The sequence below is a fragment of the Pipistrellus kuhlii genome, unplaced genomic scaffold (genome assembly GCF_014108245.1).
Source record: "Pipistrellus kuhlii isolate mPipKuh1 unplaced genomic scaffold, mPipKuh1.p scaffold_m20_p_51, whole genome shotgun sequence".
Taxonomy (NCBI): domain Eukaryota; kingdom Metazoa; phylum Chordata; class Mammalia; order Chiroptera; family Vespertilionidae; genus Pipistrellus; species Pipistrellus kuhlii.
The window spans coordinates 1,390,132-1,412,264 of NW_023425553.1; the positions used below are offsets into that span (position 1 = coordinate 1,390,132).

Consider the following 22,133-nt stretch of genomic DNA (forward strand, 5'->3'; position numbering starts at 1 on the left):
GCTAGCATTTACTCACTGTCTTCCAACAATTTTGCTGTGAAAGGTTGGCTCTCCTTAACCCCGCCCTCCCACCACACACACACACACACACACACACACACACACACACACACACTCCTGGCGTCTTCCAGGAGGCAGGAATGGAAATAGAGGAGGAGGAGGGAAGCAAACAGTTTGTGCATGGGTCTAGAACTGTTAGATTTAGCAAACCAACACCGATTGCCCACCGTTCCTTGCATTCTTTCTTAAGGTGGTGCTGAAATTTATGCAAGAGGGACTGGGTCAGGAAGCACAGATCCAGGCAAAAGAGGTTGATGATAATAATTTCTTGACACCATTCCAGTGATGATTAAATGCAGTAATATATGTTTACCTTAGAATACTATTTGGTACCAGAGAAGTGTTAGCCCTTCTCATTCGTATGCATTCTTTCAACAAACTCTAATTGGGCACCCACCCTGGGACTCCTTGAGAAAGAAAGGTGAACAGAAGCAATAAGGTTCTGGCCCTCATGGGATTTGTATTTTCCACTACTGAATAAAATGTAATGGGACGGACGGACAATAAGCAAGTAAACAAAATAATTATTTTGATGATCATAAATTTTGTAAAGAAAAGAAAATAGGAGCCCTAGCCGGTTTGGTTCAGTGGATAGAGCATGGGCCTGTGGACTGAAGGGTCCAGGATTTGATTCCGGTCAAGGGCACGTATCTCGGTTGCAGGCTCCTCACTGGCCCCTGCCCTGGTCAGGGCACGTGCAGGAGGCAACCAACAGGTGGTTTCTCTCACATGAATATTTTGCTCTGTATTTCCCTCTCTCTCTCTCTCTCTCTCTCTCTCTCTCTCTCTCTCTCTCTCTCTCTCTCTCTCTCTCTAAAAAAAAAAAAAAAAAAAAAAAAAAATATCAATAGAAAATACCCTCACGTGTGGATTAATGAAAAAAAAAAAAAAAAAAAAGAAAAACAACAAAACAACAACAACAAAACACAGGAGAATGTATAGTGATTAGTGGACAGGGAAAGTCCCTCTGAAGAGGAACAGTATAAACAGGAACCTGAATGACAAGAAAGACATATGCACAGATCTGCTTATGTGAGCATCTGAATTCTCATGAAGAAAGAGTTGGAGAACAGGGAAAATAGGGCTATGTGTCCTGGATATTCTCTAATTATAAAAGTGGTTGCCGAAACTGGTTTGGCTCAGTGGATAGAGCGTCAGCCTGCGGACTGAAAGGTCCCAGGTTCAATTCCAGTCAAGGGCATGTACCTTGGTTGCGGGCACATCCCCAGTAGGGGGCGTGCAAGAGGCAACTGATCGATGATTATCTCTCATTGATGTTTTAAACTCTCTATCCCTCTCTCTTCCTCTCTGTGTAAAAAAAAAAAAAAAAAAATCAATAAAATATATATTTTTTTAAAAAGTGGTTGATGACCAATGCCCATTTATGTGTTGAGAAACAATCCCAGCCCCTTTCACCAACAAATAATTGGTTAAATGCTGAATGCATGAGGAGTCAAATCCTAAACAACTGGGAATAAACCAAAGTGGAAGGGGGGGCGGGGAGCCAAATACAGGCCTCTTTACAGAGATACCAGGTCTTTGTGGTTTGCTAACCCATTAGAATGTGGAGTTTTTACATCAAATTAGAAGTGAGCCAACAGATGGGACATGCCTGGGTTTGATGCTGAGGACTTTGAACTGGACGTTAATGTTCCATCAGAATTTTAAAGCAAGATAATTTCAAATCGGTGCTTTCTTGCCCTCCATTTCATCATTTTTATAGCTTGAGTCTAATCACTTGCTGATAGCAGTAATATCTACCTCAAAGTCATCACTATCTCTTACTTTTAACTTGATGACTAAGATAATTCAAATTAGCCCTTTTTGTAATTTGAGATCGCCTTTTGCTTTAGAAACCTCAAAATTTGTAAAAATGAGTTGCCTTGTTAGTACTGCACCTCCATCTGCCGCACCACACCTTGGGCTTGCCCTCCGTCCTGTTATTTTATTTTATTATTTTATATTTTTTATTTTATTTTATTTTATTTTATTTTATTTTATTTTATTTTATTTTATTTTATATTTTATTTTATTTTATTTTATGTTACCCTCACCCAAGGATGTTTTCCATTGATTTCAGAGAAAGTAGAAGGGAGGAGGAGAGACACAGAGAGAAACATGGTGTAAGAGAAACACATCAATTGGTCGCCTTCCATTCTGCTCCAGAGGGCTGGGGATTGAGCCTGCAACTGAGGTACATGCTCTCAACTGGAATTGAATCAGGGAGCCTTCAATCGTGGGCTGATGCTCTAGCTGACCCTCTATCCACTGAGCCAAACAGGCTAGGACTTGGTTCTTTCCTTTTAAAAATATTCCTGTTCTGTCAAGTGGGCCTTTTCTGTTTCACTCCATCCAGTCTAAGCTGTACCAGTAAGGAGAAAACATAGTGAGCTCCCAGCTTCTCTAGGACTAGAAATTAGTGGGGAAAAGGGGAAATGGTCACAACATTTGGAATTTCCTTATTCATATTCTGTATGTTTCTTTAAAACTAAGAAAAGATAAAAGTCAAGCAGTCAAGGGAGGCAACATCTAGAACAGAATGAGAGGATCAAAATATGCCAATTTAGGAAGGAAAACACTTGAATAATTTTGCTAGACTAGAGCAGATATTTCCATATCGGGATGCTCATTGGGTTTTAGAAAAAGCTAAGGAAATTGCTCTCCAGATGGGAGTTGATCTCTCAAGTCTTTCTGGCTGGCAACAACTCTTGCAGCATCATTACAATATCATGTCACTTCACCTAGGAAGGAAAGAATCTACGACAACTCTGTTCGCTGGAGATCATCTTGAAAATGGGAGGCCAAATCTGAAAAGATACTTCCATGGAGACACATCCATGTGCCTCTATAATCTACAAAAACAGAGGCACATTCTGACAGGAAAATGCTGTCCTGGGGAAAAATAAATATATATGGAGAAATGGGTCATCAGCTTTCCTTTGTTGCAGTGCTAAGAGGAGCAAGAAATTAGAATCACTTATATGGAAATTTGAAAACTGCCTTTATATATACAACTTCCCTCTGTGTATATAAAGGGAAAAATGCACTGATGTCTGGCAGTTTGTTTGGGAAATGCCTCCTGCAATTAGAGAGAAAAGTGGCTTACCAGAAAGTGAACATTCTATTACTGACTAGAGGCCCGATGCACAAAATTCGTGCGGGTGGAGGAGGGGGGTCCTCAGCCCAGTCTGCACCCTCTTGCAGTTCAGGACCCCTTGAGGGATGTCTCACAGTCTGGGACTCCTTGCTCCTTACTGCCTGCCTGCAGCGGAGGCAGGGAGAGGCTCCCGCTGCCACCGCTACGCTTGCCAGCATGAGCCCTGCTTCTGGCTGAGCAGCACTCTACCTGTGGGAGCGCACTGACCACCAGGGCAGCTTCTGTATCGAGCATCTGCCCCCTGGTGGTCAGTGTGTATCATAACAGCCTGTCATTCTGCTGTTCGGTCAATTTGCATATTAGGGTTTTATTACATAGGAAAGCTGCACACAGACACTGGAGGTTTAAATTAAAACAAGTCTGTGGCCGAAACCGGTTTGGCTCAGTGGATAGAGCATCAGCCTGCGGACTGAAGGGTCCCAGGTTCGATTCCGGTCAAGGGCATGTACCTTGGTTGTGGGCACATCCCCAGTGGAGGGTGTGCAGGGGGCAGCTGATCGATGAATCTCTCTCATCGATGTTTCTAACTCTCTATTCTTCTCTCTTCCTCTCTGTAACAAATCAATAAAATATATTAAAAAAATAAAAAATAAAGGACAACAAAGTAATAATAAAAAAAATAAATAAAACAAGTCTGTGGTTGTTTTTTGTTTTGTTTTGTTTGTTGTTTTTTGCCAATCAGCACCATGGCTATGTGTAGCCATTAGACTGAAATGTAATTAAAAAATTGGATGTTGTTAGTGCTTGGTATAGTATGAGAAGCATTCATTGTTCTATTGAAGATATAAAGAAATGGTATGTTTTGATATGATGAACAATTTTATTGCTATGTGGGACAAACAACTCTGAAGTAATCCACAATTGCTTTGCCAAAGCCGATGCTGGAACCACTGATGGCTTATATCTGTGGTCGGCAAACTGCGGCTCACAAGCCACATGCGGCTCTTTGGCCCCTTGAGTGTGTCTCTTCCATAAAATACCACGGCCTGGGCGAGTCTATTTTGAAGGAGTGGTGTTAGAAGAAGTTTAAGTTTAAAAAATTTGACTTTCAAAAGAAATTTCAATCGTTGTACTGTTGATATTTGGCTTCATTGACCACTGGCTTAGATGAACAGAAGAGGACATGTGATGACTGTGACTAGAATGAGCTGCAAAGAGAAACAAACTGTCTAATATTCAAATGTCAATGGTTTTATATATATTGATAACATGTTAGCTCCCTCTGCTGATTGTGAATTTCAAAGGAGCACACTCATTCTTCTTTAAAAGTACTTTTTATTGACTTCAGAGAAGGGGGAGAGAGAGAGAGAGAGAGAGAGAGAGAGAGAGAGAGAGAGAGAGAGAGAAACATCAACGATGAGAGAGAATCATTGATTAGCGGCTTCCTGCATGCCCCACACTGGGGATTGAGTCCACAACCCAGGCATGTGCCCAGCCATGAATCGAACCATGATCTACTGGTTCATAGGTCGACGCTCAACCACTTAGCCATACCAGCCACTCAAACACACATTCTTGATGTAAATCTGTTTCAAGCATTGAAGAAAGGAAGAAAAGTCTCCTAAGACCAAATATCCAGGAAAAAGAAGTATAAGCAGCAGTGGTGATTAGTGTTGAACTGCAATAATGTCAATGATTTTTTTTTCAGGGTACTCCTTTATCCATTTTTTTTTATTCAATGCCAATGATTTTTATGCCAAAGTAATAGTCACTAGATTTGTTTGTGGACCATAAACAAACACATTGAGATCTGATTATGGTAAGCAGAACATGAAACCAGGATATCCCACATCTGACTAGTGCTCTGTGTAGCATATATCTTATTTTAGCTCAACAGACATTTCTAGAGCATCTGGTACATGTGATCTGGTTTGTAATCCAGATTACATCTCTTCTTAGCTTTTTAATCTTTGTCAAGACCAGAAAATTTCTCATGTGTACAATAAGGAGACTGGATTTGGTTATCTAAAGTAAACCATCAGTTCTTTAATTCCAGGTTTGGTAGCTGCAGGAACTAAAATGGACATTGAAACTTTGACTCCATAAACTCAAGCTATCTAAAATCATGGATTATAAAGAAAGAGTTTCTATTCTTCAGTAACTTGATGAAATGGTAACAGAATTTCTAAATTGGAAAATTATAAAATTATAAAGTCACCTATTTGAACAGTTCTACATATACTTTAGTGTACATATCCAGAAGCATTTTTTTCTTGGAAACTAACTAACACACCTTGAAAGCTGTACACATTAATTATTGCCAGAATACAATGTATTGGAATGCTAAATAAGGCCTGATAATTTTTTAAACCCAGATGTAAGATCATATCATTTCTTTGCTTGAACCTTTCTAATTATTTTTCATTACATCCCATATAATAAAAGGCTAATATGCAAATAGACCAAACAGCAGAACGACTAGAACAATCAAATAACTGAACAACCGATCACTATGATGTGCACTGACCACCAGGAGGTGTGCGTAGAACATGGCGGGTTGGTGGAATAGTTAAGCAGGGGCGCCAAACCAAGGTGGGGTGCCGGTCGCTGTCATTGGGTAAGCCTCTGGTGGTTACTAAAAATTCTTTGCTCCTGTACACCAAGGTTCCGTCTGGTGCTTACATCTGCTGTCAGTGCTGGCCCTGCTTGCACCCACAGCTGGCACTGGAGCCACCACTGCACCCGCTTCTGGAGCCTGATGCTGGTCCCGATCACTAGGCACCATCAGTGGGTGTGAGCAGCGGCTGATGATCCCTACTGCCCTTGAGGGCTTTTCCACCTCTCCCTGCTCCTGAGGGTCGATTGGGGCAGCAACCACTGCTCACACCCACTGCTGGCACTGGCCCCAATCACTCTGTGCCATCATTGGGTGCAAGCGGGGCATGCACTGTCAGTGCATGGGAGCAATGGCGGCGGGACCAGGGCTACTGGCAGACCAGGGACAGTGGACCAGATTCCACAGTGGGAGGGGCTGGGCAGAGATGCTGAGGATGGGCCGAAACCTGCCTCTGTGTCTACTGCAGCCTTATGGCCCACAGTTTCTTTCAAGGTGCATGAATTTGTGCACTGGGCCCCTAACACTATATAATAAAGAGCTAATATGCAAATAGGCCATCACTCCAACACACAAGATGGACACCCCCATGTGGACACAAGATGGCCACCACAAGATGGCCAGCAGGGGAGGGCAGTTGCAAAGGCACTGAGGCATGGAAGAGCATGGTAATGAGGTGCTAACTCTATATAAGCAAGGACATTGTCTTTCTCATTCACTATTTAGCTCCAGTGTCCAGAACAAGGCTGGCTCATAGTAAGTATTTCATATACGTTTGTTGAAGGAATGGATAAATGGATGGATGACTGGATGGATGGGTGAATACCGCAATACAGGAGCAAACTTGAACACAGGATGTGTTGGTGAGAGAAGCAGAGTATAAAGCAGGAGAGATAGAGAGAGGTCAGTTCATGGAAGCCTTCTCTTGGACTTTATTTCCTATATAACAGGGAGGCAATGAAAGTTTTAAGTAGGATTTTGAAGTGCAGAGATTTCGTTTTAGATGCAATCTCAAGTGAGAAAAGGGCGTGGTGGGGAAGAAGATACAATAGGCACAGAGACATTAATTCTGATTTCTAGTGCCCAGATCACTTTAGTCACAATTCGCTGAATGTACTTCAGTATCTCAATAGCCCATCCAAAGCTGGTAACAATAACTAAGATATAGTATATCATGTACATGTTAGAATAGAACCATGTGCATAGAACAACCAGTACTCTATTGTGTCATGCTTGAAAAAAATACTGAAGAATGGAGTGGGAGTAACTTGTACAAACCATCTCACCATTTCTTGTTTTTTTTCCCCCTTTTATTTATCTCTAAATATAAACTAAATGAAAAAGTAAATGCTATCTATCATCATTAAGACCTAATGAAGAGGAACACAATGCTTGTTTAATAAATACTTATCCTTGAGTGCTTACTCTCTGCCTGGCACTACTGCTTATTAAGCATGTCAATAATCCTTGAACATAGATACCATTATTATCCTCATTTTATTTATTTGGTTTTTAAATATATTTTTATTTTACTTCAGGGAGGAAGGGAGAGGGAGAGAGAGACAGAAACACCAATGATGAGAGAGAATCATTGATTGGCTGCCCCCTGCACACCCCACACTGTGGATGGAGCCCACAACGTAGACATGTGCCCTGACCTGGAATAGGACCATGACATTCTGTTCATAGGTCAACACTCAACCTGACATTAGTATCACTGGCCTGACATTAGTATCCTCATTATTAAGATAAGAAAACTGAAGCTTGAAAGTAAAATATTTAGGAAATAGAATTAATGACTTGGTTATTGGAAGTGAACAGTGAGGGGTAAAATGATACTCAGTTTCCTAATGTGGGCAACTGATTGCATGGTTGTGCCAGTCACTGAAATGGGCTGAGGGGAGGAGGAGCAGGTTGTGGGAGAGTAGAGAGCAGACATGTATTAGGCCACTGAATACTATGTTAAGTTTTAGGTGCCTGAAAGAGATGCCCAGCTGCCATTAGATATTTTAGTCTCGGTTACAGGAGTCTGGCCTTCCGGTATGTGGGGATAATAAGCATACTGACAACTAAAGCAATGGAATCGTTAAAATCACCCCAAAAGTGTGAAGAGTAAGAAAAAAAAAGAGTCTAGGGCAGAAAGAGTCCTATGGAACATGAACATTTCAAAGGAAAATGAGAAACTGCACAGAAGTGAGAGAAACCAGGGGAGTGCAACATCTTAGAAAGAGCTTAGAGACTAGAAGGTGCTATGAAATGAATGTTTGTGCTCTCCACCCAAATTTATATATTTGAGCTCAAATTATCAAGTGATGGTATCTAGAGGTGGGGCCTTTGGAAGGTTAATTAGGTCATGAGTGTGGGGCCCTCATGAATGGGATTAGTGCCCTTGTAAAGATGGGAAAGTGAGGGTGTCTCTTTGCCTTGAGAGGATACAGCAAGAATATAGCAGTCTGCAAACTGGGAAGCAGGTTCTCACCAGAACCTGATCATACTGATAGCCTCCCAAGCTGTGAAAAATAAATTTCTGTTGTTTAAGCCTTCCGATCTGTGGTATTTTGTTAAAGCAGCTGGAACTAAGATTTCAAGGAAGAGGGAATAATCTACGCAAAGTCCTGCAGAATCAAGGTATGGTAATGGGCGAAAAGTGTCTATTTGTTTTAGTAACATTATTGAGAATTTTGACTGGAAAGGAGAGGTGGGAGAAATATCACAAGGTTAAGTCTGTGTGTGTAAGGGGTTTGGAGGGTGTGGGGTTGAGGAAGATGATTTTGGAATATTTTAGATGAGAGAAACTTTTACAGTCTTTAAGTGTTGATAAGAAAAAGCAAATTAGCAGGGAACCATTGAAAAGCCAGGAGACGAAAGAATTCATCAGTGGAGCTAGACTCAGAGTTGACCAAAAGGAATGGGGATGTCAAAGCAGATGAGAGAGCTTAGATCAAAGTAGTGATTGAGCATTGACCTATGAACCAGGAGGTCACAGTTAGATTCTCAGGTTGTGGGCCCAATCCCATTCTCTCTCCTCTTTGATGTTTCCATCTCTCTCTCCCTCTCCCTTCCTCACTGAAATAAATAAAATATATTTTTTTACAGTAGTAGTAGTAGTAACACTAGTTGTTGTTATTGCCAAAGAATGGGATAAAGGAAGCAGGTCCTCACCAGAGGGTTCCAAAGAGGTTAGAAATTTTTGTGGGTAAATTAGAAGGAATCCCTGCCAAATGAATTCTATTTTGTAGGTATGTACATTACCTGCTGAGACTAAGCAGGCAGTTGGTGGGACATGATTGGCTCTTCACTTATCCAGCCAACTCAGTGCTGGTACACACTTTGTGCCATCGCATCCTCTCGTTTTCCTGGAGGAATAAATAGCACTTGACATCCTTTCAGCCAGGTGTGGACTGAGCATGTGACAGTCACTAGGCTCTAACCCGGTTGGCACTACCACTCCCAGAATGCAGCGCGGCTCCTGGGAAGTGCGGCGGCGGCTGGGAACGCACAGGCCCCGCCCCTCCGCCGGCTCCCATTGGAGGAACGCTCACATTCCCAGGAGGCCGCGCGCGGGCGGGGCTCCATACCCGGAAGCTGGCGGCGTCCGGGTCCCAGCCTTTTCTGGGAGCTGGGAGTTAGAGACCCTCCGCTGAACCGCCCCCCGGTCCGGAGCCCGTGCGCTCTCAGGGGGCGTCCGGCCAGGTAAACGGAGCGGGGCGCTCGGCGGCAGGCGGGGAGCGACAGCGGAGGGAGGGCCGAGATGTGGACCCGGACGTGCCGGGCTAGAAAGAGGAGGCAGTGCTTAGGGTGACTTGGGCTTCTCTGTCGTCGACAGTTTGGTCAGCCAGGTGACAGTTTTGGCGAAGTGAGCGTGACGCCACGGAAAAGGCCGCGAGATAAAGAGTGTCAGAATGCGTCACGTACCGGAGCGGGACAGATGACAGCTTGAATTAAGCTGGCATTCAGCCTCTGGACATCCCTGGAGTTTTCTGAAAACTCCCCTTGACGCCCTTGCTTTTATGACGTCACGTTGTGCTCGTCCTCCCTCATCCCGGGCTCCTACGTGGGTCTCTAGTCCTCCCCGTGCCCATCCTCCACCCCTCAGGGTTGACACTCTCCCTCCTCAGTTGGGTTAGGAACTCTTACTTCCACCCACTATTTTCTCGATGTCAGACATGTATGATGTTGTTATTGGCCAATATGGAACAAACTCTGACCGTGTAATAGGATGGAGCCCACAACCTGGGAATCTAACTGTCACCTCCTGGTTCATAGGTCAATGCCCAACCACTGAGTAACTACTCTACTTGGATCTAAGCTCCCCCATCTGCTTTGAGATCCCCTCTCCCTCCCCCAGAACACCCCCAGTCAGTTGTCAACCCCTTTTCTGTCTACCTGTACCTCCATTGTCCCATCCAAGATCCCAGAGGGTACTGTCATGAGTGGGACTTTCTTTCCCTTTGAATAGCTGTGTCTGAGAGCACTTCTTGGACAGCTGTTCTGGGTGAGACACTTCTACGTGCAAGGGATATAGCTGGAAACAAGACATAGGAAATCGCTACTCAGTAGCTTACATGTTTGGGAATGAAGAATAAGATGATCATGTTAGATGGTGCCAGTGGTAGTCAGTGTGACATAAAACAAATGGTTGCCTTGACAGGGCAGGCTACTGTTCTGAGAAGTTCAGGGCAAATGGCTTGGGTCTTACAGACCCAAAAAGAGTATTTCCAATACCAGCAAGAACAGTCTTGAGCTGTGACTGGACTTAAGGCTTTTCATAAACACTTCTTCTTTTCCTCTGTCATCTCAGCGTCTGTTCTTCACCCTTCTGTCTCCTCCAACGTTATTACATCAGAATTGGTGGTTTATCTGTCGTTGGTTTATTTCCTCCTCAGACCCAGGCAAAAGAGTTGGGGGGTGGATTATTCTCAGATCAACTGCATTATCTTACCGTAGTTGGTAACAGACATTCTCTTTGCCAGATCCTACTATTAAAATAATAAAGTTATCGATCATTTATAGTATATTTATTTTTTCCCATTGATTTTTTATCTAATTTTTTATTGATTTCAGAGAGTAAAGGAGAGGGAGAGAGAGAGAAACATCAATGATGAGAGAGAATCATTGATCAGCTGCCTCCTGCACGTCCCACACTGGGGATTGAGCCCGCAACCCAGGCATGTGCCCTTGACTGGAATCGAACTTGTGGCCCTTCAGTCCACAGGCTGATGCTCTATCCATTGAGCCAAACTGGCCAGGGCTCCCATTGATTTTTAGAGAGAGTGGAAGGGATGAGGAGAGACAGAGAGAGGGAAACATTGATGTGCGAGAGACTAGACCAGGGCCAGGGATCGAGCTATGTACCCTTGACTGGAATCGAACTTGGGACCCTTCAGTCCTCAGGCCGACACTATCCATTGAGCCAAACCAGCTAGAGCTATAGTATATTTAAAATCAAATCATGCTCAGTGTCCGAAATACTTGAGGGAACAGTATATGCCAGGCACTGTTCTGGACACTGAGAACTTAGGATAAAATAAACACTTTGACTTCCCCCTCAAAGAGAAATAGTTGTAACAGTATACTGAGAAATTTCCTAATAAGTAGGCTGACACCTGCATTCTTTTTTATCTTAATCAAGGTGTGATAAATACAAAATTTTAAGAAATCTCCTGCACAGTTGTGTACATTCTGATATTACTCACTCATTACATTTTATTGCATTGATTTGTCTGTCTGTCTTCCCCATTGTATGATGGCTCCTTTGAGTGTAGAGGTCTTTTTTTTTAAGTGGTCTTCATGTTCAGTATCTACTACATGGACTGCCACCTAGTAAACCTTCAGAACACACGTGTTGAATTGAAATAGAAAAACTATTTGGTCCAATTCAAATGTTTTAACTTACAAAGACCTTCTTTATATGAGGTCATTAGACAGAGCCCCAAACCTTTTCATTCATCAAATGTAGACCATTCCATAATAGATCCCCTTGCAATAATATAAATAATGATATGGAATACTTTTTATTTTGGGTTAATCATTGCCACGTATTACGCAGTGAGTTCATGCTTCCACTTCCTTTTCTGTTTGAACAGTCAGACAGCCTTTATTTATACAGCACATTGTTGTATCATTTGGTTTCCACTTTGTACAAGCATATCTTGGGGTAGCATTTTCTCCCGAGCGTGAGAAAACGTACCCGTGTCCTTGTCATTCTGTCACATTGTCATTTTCAGAATGTCAGATGGAAGTCTCAGTTCTTCAGGTTTTTCAATGCAGATGTCTTCCCATTGTAAATTGTCACTGTGAAAGATACATTTCATCTCTATAACTGATTATAAAAGCACAACAGAAATTTAAAAGTGCTTGAGTTATTATTGTCATTATGATTTTAGGATATGCCAATCTAAGAGCTGCCAGACATGCTTCTATTACATTAAAAATTAAGCATTGTCATTTTAGGGACCTTCTTGGTACCTATGACTTCATAATCCAAGTGGAGCATTGTGTTGTGTGCCATCACTCATTTATAAGGTATACAAGTCAGTGATCCAGAATATTCATCTACACTTTTATATTTTTTAAAAATATTTTTAGCCGAAACCGGTTTGGCTCAATGGATAGAGCGTCGGCTTGGGGACTGAAAGGTCCCGGGTTCGATTCCAGTCAAGGGCATGTACCTTGGTTGCAGGCATATCCCCAGTAGGGGGTGTGCAAGAGGCAGCTGATCGATGACTCTCTCTCATCAATGTTTCTAACTATCTCTTTCCCTTCCTCTCTGTACAAAATCAATAAAATATATTAAAAATATTTTTATTGATTTCAGAGAGGAAGGGAGAGGGAGAGAGAGACATGCATCAATGATGAGAGAGAAACTTCAATCAGCTGTCTTTGCATGCCCCACATTGGGGATCGAACTTGCAACCCGGGCATGTACCTTGACTGAGAATCGAACCCTGACCTCCTGATTCATAGGCCGATGTTCAACCACTGAGCCACACCGGAAAAATATCTGAGGATATTTTTCCATTGATTTTTTTTTTTTAAAGAGAGACTGGAAGAGAGAGACAGAAGCATCGATGTGAGAGAGAGACATTGATTGGTTGTCTCCCACATGCACCCTGACCAGGGCCAGGGTTCGAGCCTGCAACCCAGGTATATGCCATTGACCAGAATTGAACCCAGGACCCTTCAGTCCACGGGCTGACGCTCTATCCACTGAGCCAAACTGGCTAGGGCATACATTTTAAAATTTTATCAAAATAAAAATACAGAATTTAAAAATTTTCTCAGAACACATAGACTGGAGTGTGGGAAACACTGAGCTGGCCTTTTCTCCTCATCCGTTACCCGAAACTCTTCAATCTCCACTTGAAGATGCCTCCACGGAGGAGGAACCTTTGCATCATTGCTGTGCTATTTTGTTAGTAATTTTTTACAAATAATAGGCGGTCCCTTAATTACAAAAAGATATATTCCTAAGGTTCCTTCGTAAGATGATTGTTTGACCCTCTGGATGCAGTTTTCTCTATAAACAACGCTACTTAGGATGTTTTGATTGGTATGCCAATATGCCAATCTTATTTAACCTTTATTTTAATGGACTTCAAGACTTTCACCACAATTTATAATATTTCTTCTACAAAACACACACACACAACACACACACACACACACAAGATTTCTCATTTGGATTTCCCCATAGCGTATATTTTTTCTCTTGGAGGGAATCCTAGCAACTGGAACAAAAATGTCCTTTCCTTGGAAACTTCTAGACTGCAGAAACAGTCCTTATCTAACTCCAAGCTGTGGGATGTTGCCCTTCTCACCCACTGCCGTAAGGACTCATACTTAAGTAAGGAGATGGTTTCGAGCCGTGGTCGGCAAACTGCGGCTCGAGAGCCACATGCGGCTCTTTGGCCCCTTGATGTGCCTCGTCCACAAAATACCACGGCCTGGGCGAGTCTATGTTGAAGAAGTGGCGTTAGAAGAAGTTGTAAGTTTAAAAAATGTGGCTCTCCAAAGAAATGTCAATCGTTGTCCTGTTGATATCTGGTTCTGTTGACTAATGAGTTTGCTGGCCGCTGGGATAGAGTAGGCAAGTTGGGGTGATGTGAATATGTGGAAGGGAGAGGAGAAGTGATTTGGGAGGGACGGTTAATCCTTAAGGTGGGGGTTAATTGTGTCCTCAGAGAAGGTATGTTGAATCCTGGCCCCTGGTACCTGTGATCTTATTTGGAAATAGTCTTTGCAGTTGTAGTCATTAAGCTATAAGTTAACATGAGATCATGCTGGAGTAGGTATCCCTTTAAAAAAATATATTTTTATTGATTTCAAAGAGGAAGAGAGAGGGGGAGAGAGAGAGAGAAACATCGATGATAGAGGATCATTGATCGGCTGCCTCCTACATGCCCCACACTGGGGATCGAGTCCACAACCCGGGCCTGTGCCCTGACTAGGACTGAACTGTGACCTCCTGGTTCCTAGGGCCGCACTCAACCACTGAGCCACACCGGCCTGGCCGGAGTAGGTATCCTTATAAGGAGAGAAGGGACACGGAGAATTCCATGTGAAAACATGGGCGGTCTGACTATGGAGGCAGAGACTGAAGTGCTTGGTTGCCAGCAAAGCACCAGAAGCTCGGAAGAGACAAGGAAGGGGTCTCTCCCACAGATTTCAGAGGGCCCGTGGTCCTGCCAGCATTTTGAATTCAGGCTTCTGAAATTGCTTTGAGCCTTAATACTCTCTGCACTTTTTAAAATGGTCCACAGGAAACTCATACACAGCTCTTAGCAGGAAGGGAGTAGAACTGGAGCAATGGCTGTGGGACTAAGCAAGCAGAGAATAAAAGAACAGGGGAGGCCGAAACCGGTGTGGCTCAGTGGATAGAGCGTCGGCTTGGGGACTGAAGGGTCCCGGGTTCGATTCCGGTCAAGGGCATGTACTGTGGTTGCGGGCATAAACCCAGTAGGGGGTGTGCAGGAGGCAGCTGATCGATGACTCTCTCTCATCGATGTTTCTAACTCTCTATCCCTCTCCCTTCCTCTCTGTAAAAAATCAATAAAAAATATTAAAAACAAAACAAAACAAAAAAACACAAACGGGAGAACGGTGAGACAGGGGTTTCCTGTCTATTCCATTATCTTCTTTTCTCTCTCTGGCTTATCTTTTCATTCTTTCTCTTCTTAAATATATTTGAGTAGCACTCTGTGGTTTATTGGACATTCACTAACTGCTGATAATTACCAGAGCCAGGATTTTTTAAAAATTTCAAATGCAGTATTACTCCTGTCACAGTTGTTTCTATGATCCCAATACTCATTCAGACATTACGGATTATATTGCAGGGGATTACAGCGGGGGAAGGTGAGACTGGATGATAGGTGGGTTTTCAAAATATATTTTTATTGATTTCAGAGAGGAAGGGAGAGGGCTGGAGAGATAGAAACATCAGTGATGAGAGAGAATCATTGATTGGCTGCCTCCTACACACCCTGCACTGGGGATGGAGCCTGCAACCTGGGCATTGCCCTGACCAGGAAATGAACCATGACCTCCTGGTTCATAGGTCGATGTTCAACCACTGAGCCACACTGGCCGAGTGATAGGTGGAGTTTTTAGCAGTATAGGAGAGAGTAAGAAATTCCTATTAGTGACATGTGAGAGGAAAGTAAAGTTTGTTGCTATGTACTCAGTGTTTAGCAGTCAGGCATTTTTTTTAAAAATTGAGGATTGCTTTTTTTAAAAATATATATTTTATTGATTTTTTACAGAGAGGAAGAGAGAGGGATAGAGTTAGAAACATCGATGAGAGAGAGAGACATCGATCAGCTGCCTCTTGCACACCCCCCACTGGGGATGTGCCTGCAACCAAGATACTTGCCCTTGACCGGAATTGAACCCAGGACCTTTCAGTCCGCAGGCCGACGCTCTATCCACTGAGCCAAACCGGTTTCGGCAGAGGATTGCTTTTATGGACTAAAACACTGCTTCCCTGTACCTGATATCCATTGTTCTTAGTTATAGTCTGAATAACGTGCCCTGTTCCAGGTGACTGTACCTTAGATCAACTTGAAGACTGCTGTCACATTCTCTCTAAGTCTTCTCTTTTTCTTGTGAGAGATTTTTAGCTCCTCTGGCCATGCTGAAGCGATACAATCTCCAGATCTCTCGCCCATGCTGTTGCCCTTCCGTGCATTCTTGAAATACTACACCCAGATCTGAACTCAGTATTCCACTGGTGTTCTAACTGCCACGGAGTACAATGGCAGGAGTGCTTAAAGAGATCAAGATACCCTGTTCCTTAATGTAATTTAAGATTACATATGCTTTTGAAGCAATTACCTCATGTCAGTTATAATGAACTTAGGGTCCGCTAAGACACCTGATGTTTTTGTGTAGTTGCCAAACTCAGTTTTTCTTCTTCCAGCTGCGAAGGGACCGAGCCTGCTTCTTTTCCATCTCTGTGTGTCAGGAACCATACGATTCTTCACCTCTGTTTCTCTTTGTGTTTTTGTTCCACTGAGTGACGTGTCTCTTTGACCCTAACCAATGACCTTCCTTATAAAATGTCAGTGACTGTGTTAGAGTCATCATACTGGGCATCAGTGAACACAAACAGGGGCTGACACTTGTCCTTCTTGAAGCTTTCTTTCCCTTTGGTTTCCAGGCCTTTCCTTCACTTACCCACTCGTATGTATGTATGTATGTATGTATGTATGTATTTCAGAGAGGGAGAGAGAGGTAGAAACATCAATGAAGAGAGAGAATCATTGATCGGCTGCCTCCTGCACGCCCCACACTGAGGACTGAGCCCACAACACAGCCATGTGCCCTGACCAGGAATCGAACTCGCACCTCCTGGTTCATGGGTTGATGCTCAACCACTGAGCGACACCAACCGGGCCCCAGTCTTCTTCGCGGATCCCTATTCATCTACCTTTCCCTCAGCTGTTTGTTGCATCTTGGGGTTTATCTTTGGTTTTCCCTCAATCTTGGTGTCCCTTTGCTGCTTTATCTGCTTTGTTTTGTTTCTTTAAAAAAATGTTTTTTTGAGAGAGAAACATTGGTTGGTACACACACACCCCAGCACACACCTCAACCTGAGATAAAACTCGCAACCTAGGGATGCACCCTGATTGGGAATCCAGCTGCCACCTTTTGGTGTATGAGACGATGCTCAACCAACTGAGCTGCACCGGCCAGGGCCGTTTTGTTTCTTGCATGCAATGTGTTTTCAGCAAATAAATCATGTTGAAAATGGCAGGCCTGGATCAGCTCATGTAGGGATAAGAACCAATCCCTGTGGAAATTTCAACATTTAGAGGTAAACTAGAGGAGGAGGGCTAGCAAGATGACAGGACAGCCAGGCATAAAGGAGAATTTCAAGAAAAAGGGTTTAGTCCACGGTGTTGATTGTTCTGGGAGGTCAAGTGAGGTGAGAATAGAGAAGTTACCACCAAATTTTGCAACAGAGAGGCAGTTGGTGATCTTAGCAAGCACGGTTTTATGGAGTGTTGAGGACAAAAGCCAGAATATAGTAAGTGGGAGAGTTAAAAGGAGGTAAAGAAGCAGAGAGAATGCGTAGATTATGATTTTTAAAAATGGAGTAATATTTAGAGAATGTTACAGGGTCAATTGAGGTTTTCATTTCCCCCCCAGAAACACTGCTTTTATTCTTATTTATTATTTTCCTATTATTGTTAATCCTCTCCCGAGGATATTTTTCCAGTGATTTTTAGAAAGAGTGGAAGGGACTGGGAGAGATACAGAAAAAGAGATATTGATGTGAGAGAGACATATCCATTGGTTGCCTCCCGCATGCACCCTCACCAGGGATAGAGGTTGAGCCTGCCAGAGAGGTACATGCCCTTGACCATAATTGAACCCGGGACCCCTCAGTCCACGGGCCGGCGCTCTATTCACTGAGCCACATGAGCTAAAGCCAGTTGAGTTTTTTTAGAATTGAGGGATATCACATGAAAAGTGATTTAGAAATTATACCTTGCCCCATATTGTAAGGAGAAATGCAAAAAGAAGACGACCGAGGACATAACACCCTCATTTACGGAGTGGAATGAGAAGAGTTAAGTTCAGGAGACAGATGAGCATCTCCGTCTGTGTGCTATCCTTCGGGGCTAGGATTCCAAGAAGGAATCAGGGGGTCGGTCTTTGACGTCAAACCCTTTATTTCTGTTGCTATGTTTCACAAAATCCGGCTGTATGAATCACCTGCACCCTGGCCGGCTTGTATCAGATACACATCCGAGGCCCCGCATCAGTCCGACTGAATCAGAACCCCAGGGGATACTGCCAAGAATATGAAATTTTAACAAGCGACGCTTGCTCTGCCACCTAGGATGACTCATGCACTGCAGTGTGAGAAGCAATGGCTGATGGGATGAAACTGAACATAACAAACAGCATTAGGTTGAAGACTAGGAAGGCATTTTTTGCATCCCTTTTTATAAGTTTATCATATTAGATAAGACAAACGGGGCTGTTAGAGAGGAAAGCAATGCTACAAATACAGAAATAGGAGAAAAATAAACACCTGCTGCATTGTTTTATTTGTTACTTTTTTATTTCTTTATTGATTATGGTGTTATATAATTGTCCTCATCCCCCCCCCCATTCCCATCCCAAACTCCTCCCCACGTATGCCCCCACCCCCTGTTGTCCGTGACCACTGGTTAGGCTTATATGCATGCACACAAGTCCTTTGGTTGATCTCTCCTCTCTTCCCCCACCCTCCCCTATCTTCCCTCTGAGATCTGACAGTCTGATCGATGCCTCCCTGTCTCCGGGTCTGTTTTTGTTCATCAGTTTGTGGTGTTCATTATTTCCCCCAGAATGCTTTGTTTCTGAAGGAGAAATTAAAGAAACACTCCTCTCCAATGGAAGGTTGCTTGTTTTCACTTCGTTTCTATTATGGGTACTCAATGCCTTTCTAGTAGAGGCAGTATACGTAGGGGGTAAGTTTGTGGCTTTTAGAGCCGTACTGCCTGGATTTAAATCCCAACCCTTTATCACTTCCCAGCTCTGTAATTTTGGGGAAATTATATAAGTCATCTATAGTTCAGTTTCTTCATTTTAATGTAAGTTGCATAATAGTGCATCATTTCATGGATGTGAGGGCCAAATGAGCTAATATTGGTAAAATGCTTAAAATGGTGCCCAGCACATAGTAAGCACCTAATAAATATGGGCTATTGTTTATTGTCTAAAGTTTTACAATATGGGCTATTATTATTGATAATAGGTATCTTTAGGAATCTAGAGTCTAGCTTCTGATGAACTGTTTCCCAGGGATACATTTTCAGGATGATATTGCATTAAAGAATGAGGAGGTCTTTATGTCCCTTGGTATATGTAGTCATCGCTTTTTAAAGGGTAATATGAATTTGTGCTGTATAATTTACAAATGCAACCTATCCATAAATGTAAGGTATATGTGTTGTATCATGTGTACATCACCTTGTACACACACACACACATGTGTGTGTGTGTGTGTGTGTGTGTGTGTGTGTGTGTATTAATTGGTATCTGATCCTATATAATAAAATGTTAATATGCAAATCAACCAAATGGTGGAACAACTGGTCACTATGATACCCACTGACCACCATGGGGACAGACGCTCAATGCAGGATCTTTTAAAATATATTTTTATTGATTTCAGAGAGGAAGAGGAGAGAGAGAGAGAAACATCAGTGATTAAAGAGAATCATTGTTCGGCTGCCTTCTGCACACCCCCTACTAGGGATTCAGCTCACAACCCAGCATGTGCCCTTACCAGGAATCAAACCATGACCTTCTGGTTCGTAGGTCAATGCTCTTAAGCCTGTAATTAAGTCTGTTACATTTATTGTTATAGTGTCTTGGTCAATACTGTCTCCAGGAAGATGTTAATAAATGATACTGAGTTATTGCCAAAACCGGTTTGGCTCAGTGGATAGAGCGTTGGTCTGCGGACTGAAAGGTCCCAGGTTCGATTCCGGTCAAGGGCATGTACTTTGGTTGTGGGCACATCCCCAGTAGGGAGTGTGAAAGAGGCAGCTGATCAATGATTCTCTCTCATCGATGTTTCTAACTCTCTATCTCTCTTCCTCTCTAAAAAATTAATAAAATATATTTTTAAAAGATGATACTGAGTTACTTTTGAAAGGTCATATCAAAGAAACCAGAGGCCCAGTGCACAAAATTCATGAATGTGTGTGTGTGGAGGGGGGGGCGGGTTCCCTCAGCCCAGCCTGCGTCCTCTCCAATCCGGGACCCCTTAGGGGATGTCTGACTGCTGGATTAGGCCCGATCCCTCTCGCAATCCAAGACCACTGGCTCCTAACCACTCACCTGCCTGCCTAATACCCCTAACTGCTCCCCTGCCTGCCTGATCACCCCTAACCACCTCTGCCTGCCTGCCTGGTCACCCCTAATGTCCGTCCCCTGCTAGCCTGGTTGCCCCCAAAGTGCATATGGCTGGGATCTCTCAGCCTGGCCTGTGCCCTCTAGCAATCTGGGAGCCCTCAGGGAATTTCCTCAGAAGAGCAAGCCTAAACCAGCAGTCAGACATCCTTAGCTCTGCTACACTGCTGTTGCACTTGCCGGCTGTGAGCCCAGCTCATGGCTTCTGGCTGAGAGGCACTCCCCCTGTGGGAGCGCACTGACCACCAGGGGGCAGCTCCTACATTGAGCGTCTACCCCCTTGGTGATCGGTGTGCGTCAAACGGTGGACTGGTGGTTCCACCGTTTGGTCAATTTGCATATTAGCCTTTTATTATATAGGATATTCTAAGTTTTGTGTCTTTTTCCCCCCCCCTTTGATAGGTTAAAACCATGGCCATTCTTTTTGCTGTTGTGGCCAGAGGAACCACCATTCTTGCCAAACATGCTTGGTGTGGAGGAAACTTCCTGGAGGTGACGGAGCAGATTCTGGCTAAGATACCTTCTGAAAATAACAAACTAACATACTCACATGGCAGGTGAGTTCTGCTCTGCCTGGGTAAAGGGTGAAAGAAGTGAATTCTATTATTATAATCAGGACAGCATAAAACTAGGAAAGAAACTGCTTAGTAGATAATTTGAATAAGCTGACAGACCAGTAACCTTTACCAGCTTAGAACATGTCAATTTCTATTAATTATAAATTTAACTTATAATTATTTTATTCTATCATTTGAAGTGATTTAATATTTTAAAGAAAGAAAAGGCAATGTGAGAGGTAAAAATTACTTTGTTATAGAGCTCTAGGATATGTGAAACTTGATACAGGTAAGATATATATTTTTTAAATACATTTTTATTGATTTCTGAGAGGAAGGGAGAGGGAGTGAGAAATAGAAACATCAATGATGAGAGAGAATCATTGATAGAAACATCAGTGATGAGAGAGAATCATTGATCGACTGCCTCCGGCATGGCCCTCACTGGGGATTAAACCCACAACCCAGGCATGTGCCCTGACTGGAAATGGAACTTTGACCTCCTGGTTCATAGGTTGATGCTCAAACACTGACTCATATTGGCTAGACAGTCTTCTTCTTCTTCTTTTTTTTATTGTTGATCATATTACAGATGTCCCTCATTCCCACCTTTGCCCCTGCACCCAGCTTCTTCTAGAAACCCCTGAACTCCAAGCTGGGTCAGGTGCCACCCCCCCTTTTTGTTTTAATTAATTTGAGAGAGAGAGAGAGAGAGAGAGAGAGAGAGAGAGAGAGAGAGAGAGAGATATCAATGTTGAGAATCATTGTTCGACTACCTTCTGCACACCCCTTACTGGGGATCAAGCCTCAACCCAGGCATGTTCCCTTGACCCATATTGAGCCCGGGACCCTTCACTCCACAGGCCGATGTTCTATCCACTGAGCCAAACCAGCTACGGCCAGGTCCCCCTTTTTGTGTGTCTCCATAGAATCCTGGGTTTATTCATATTGTAACACTTAACAGTATTATAATTACAATCTTTCTCTCTTGTCTCTGTCCCCTTGATAGCAGGGACCAATCACTCCTTTTGTTATCTTTGCACCGTTACTCCAAAGTGTGATTTAAGAGAAGTACATTTTGTAGCGAAAAGGATGACTTCCACTTTGGACATGAGTTTAAGATGTCTCTGGGTCATCCCGTTGGATATGTCTACTAGCCAGTAGCATATGCAGACCTAGAACTCAGGAGATAGGCCAGATGTAGGAGCAGTCATTACAATTGTGATAGCCGAAAACAGACATCAACCACAAAGCATGAGAGTGGATGCCGCCCTTTAGGGAGCACGTTGAGGAAAGCAGGGGCTGAGGGTGCTAGAAGACATCACTAGAGAAGGAAAGAGACACATAAACTAGGCCAGCCTGCTGTCAAGAAAATCTAGTACAGAGAAAG

General features: G+C 43.2%; 1 protein-coding gene across 1 annotated transcript in view; it reads left to right on the forward strand.

Annotated features, from left to right (window-relative positions):
• The first annotated feature begins 9,309 nt into the window (after positions 1–9,309).
• VAMP7 (vesicle associated membrane protein 7) overlaps positions 9,310–22,133 on the forward strand; it is a 38,004-nt gene continuing 25,180 nt past the window's right edge. Inside the window, exons 1-2 of the mRNA XM_036415784.2 lie at positions 9,310–9,464; positions 20,589–20,743. Of these exons, the coding sequence (XP_036271677.1) occupies positions 20,598–20,743 (146 nt within the window). The 5' untranslated portion in view covers positions 9,310–9,464; positions 20,589–20,597. The remainder of the gene's footprint in view (positions 9,465–20,588; positions 20,744–22,133) is intronic.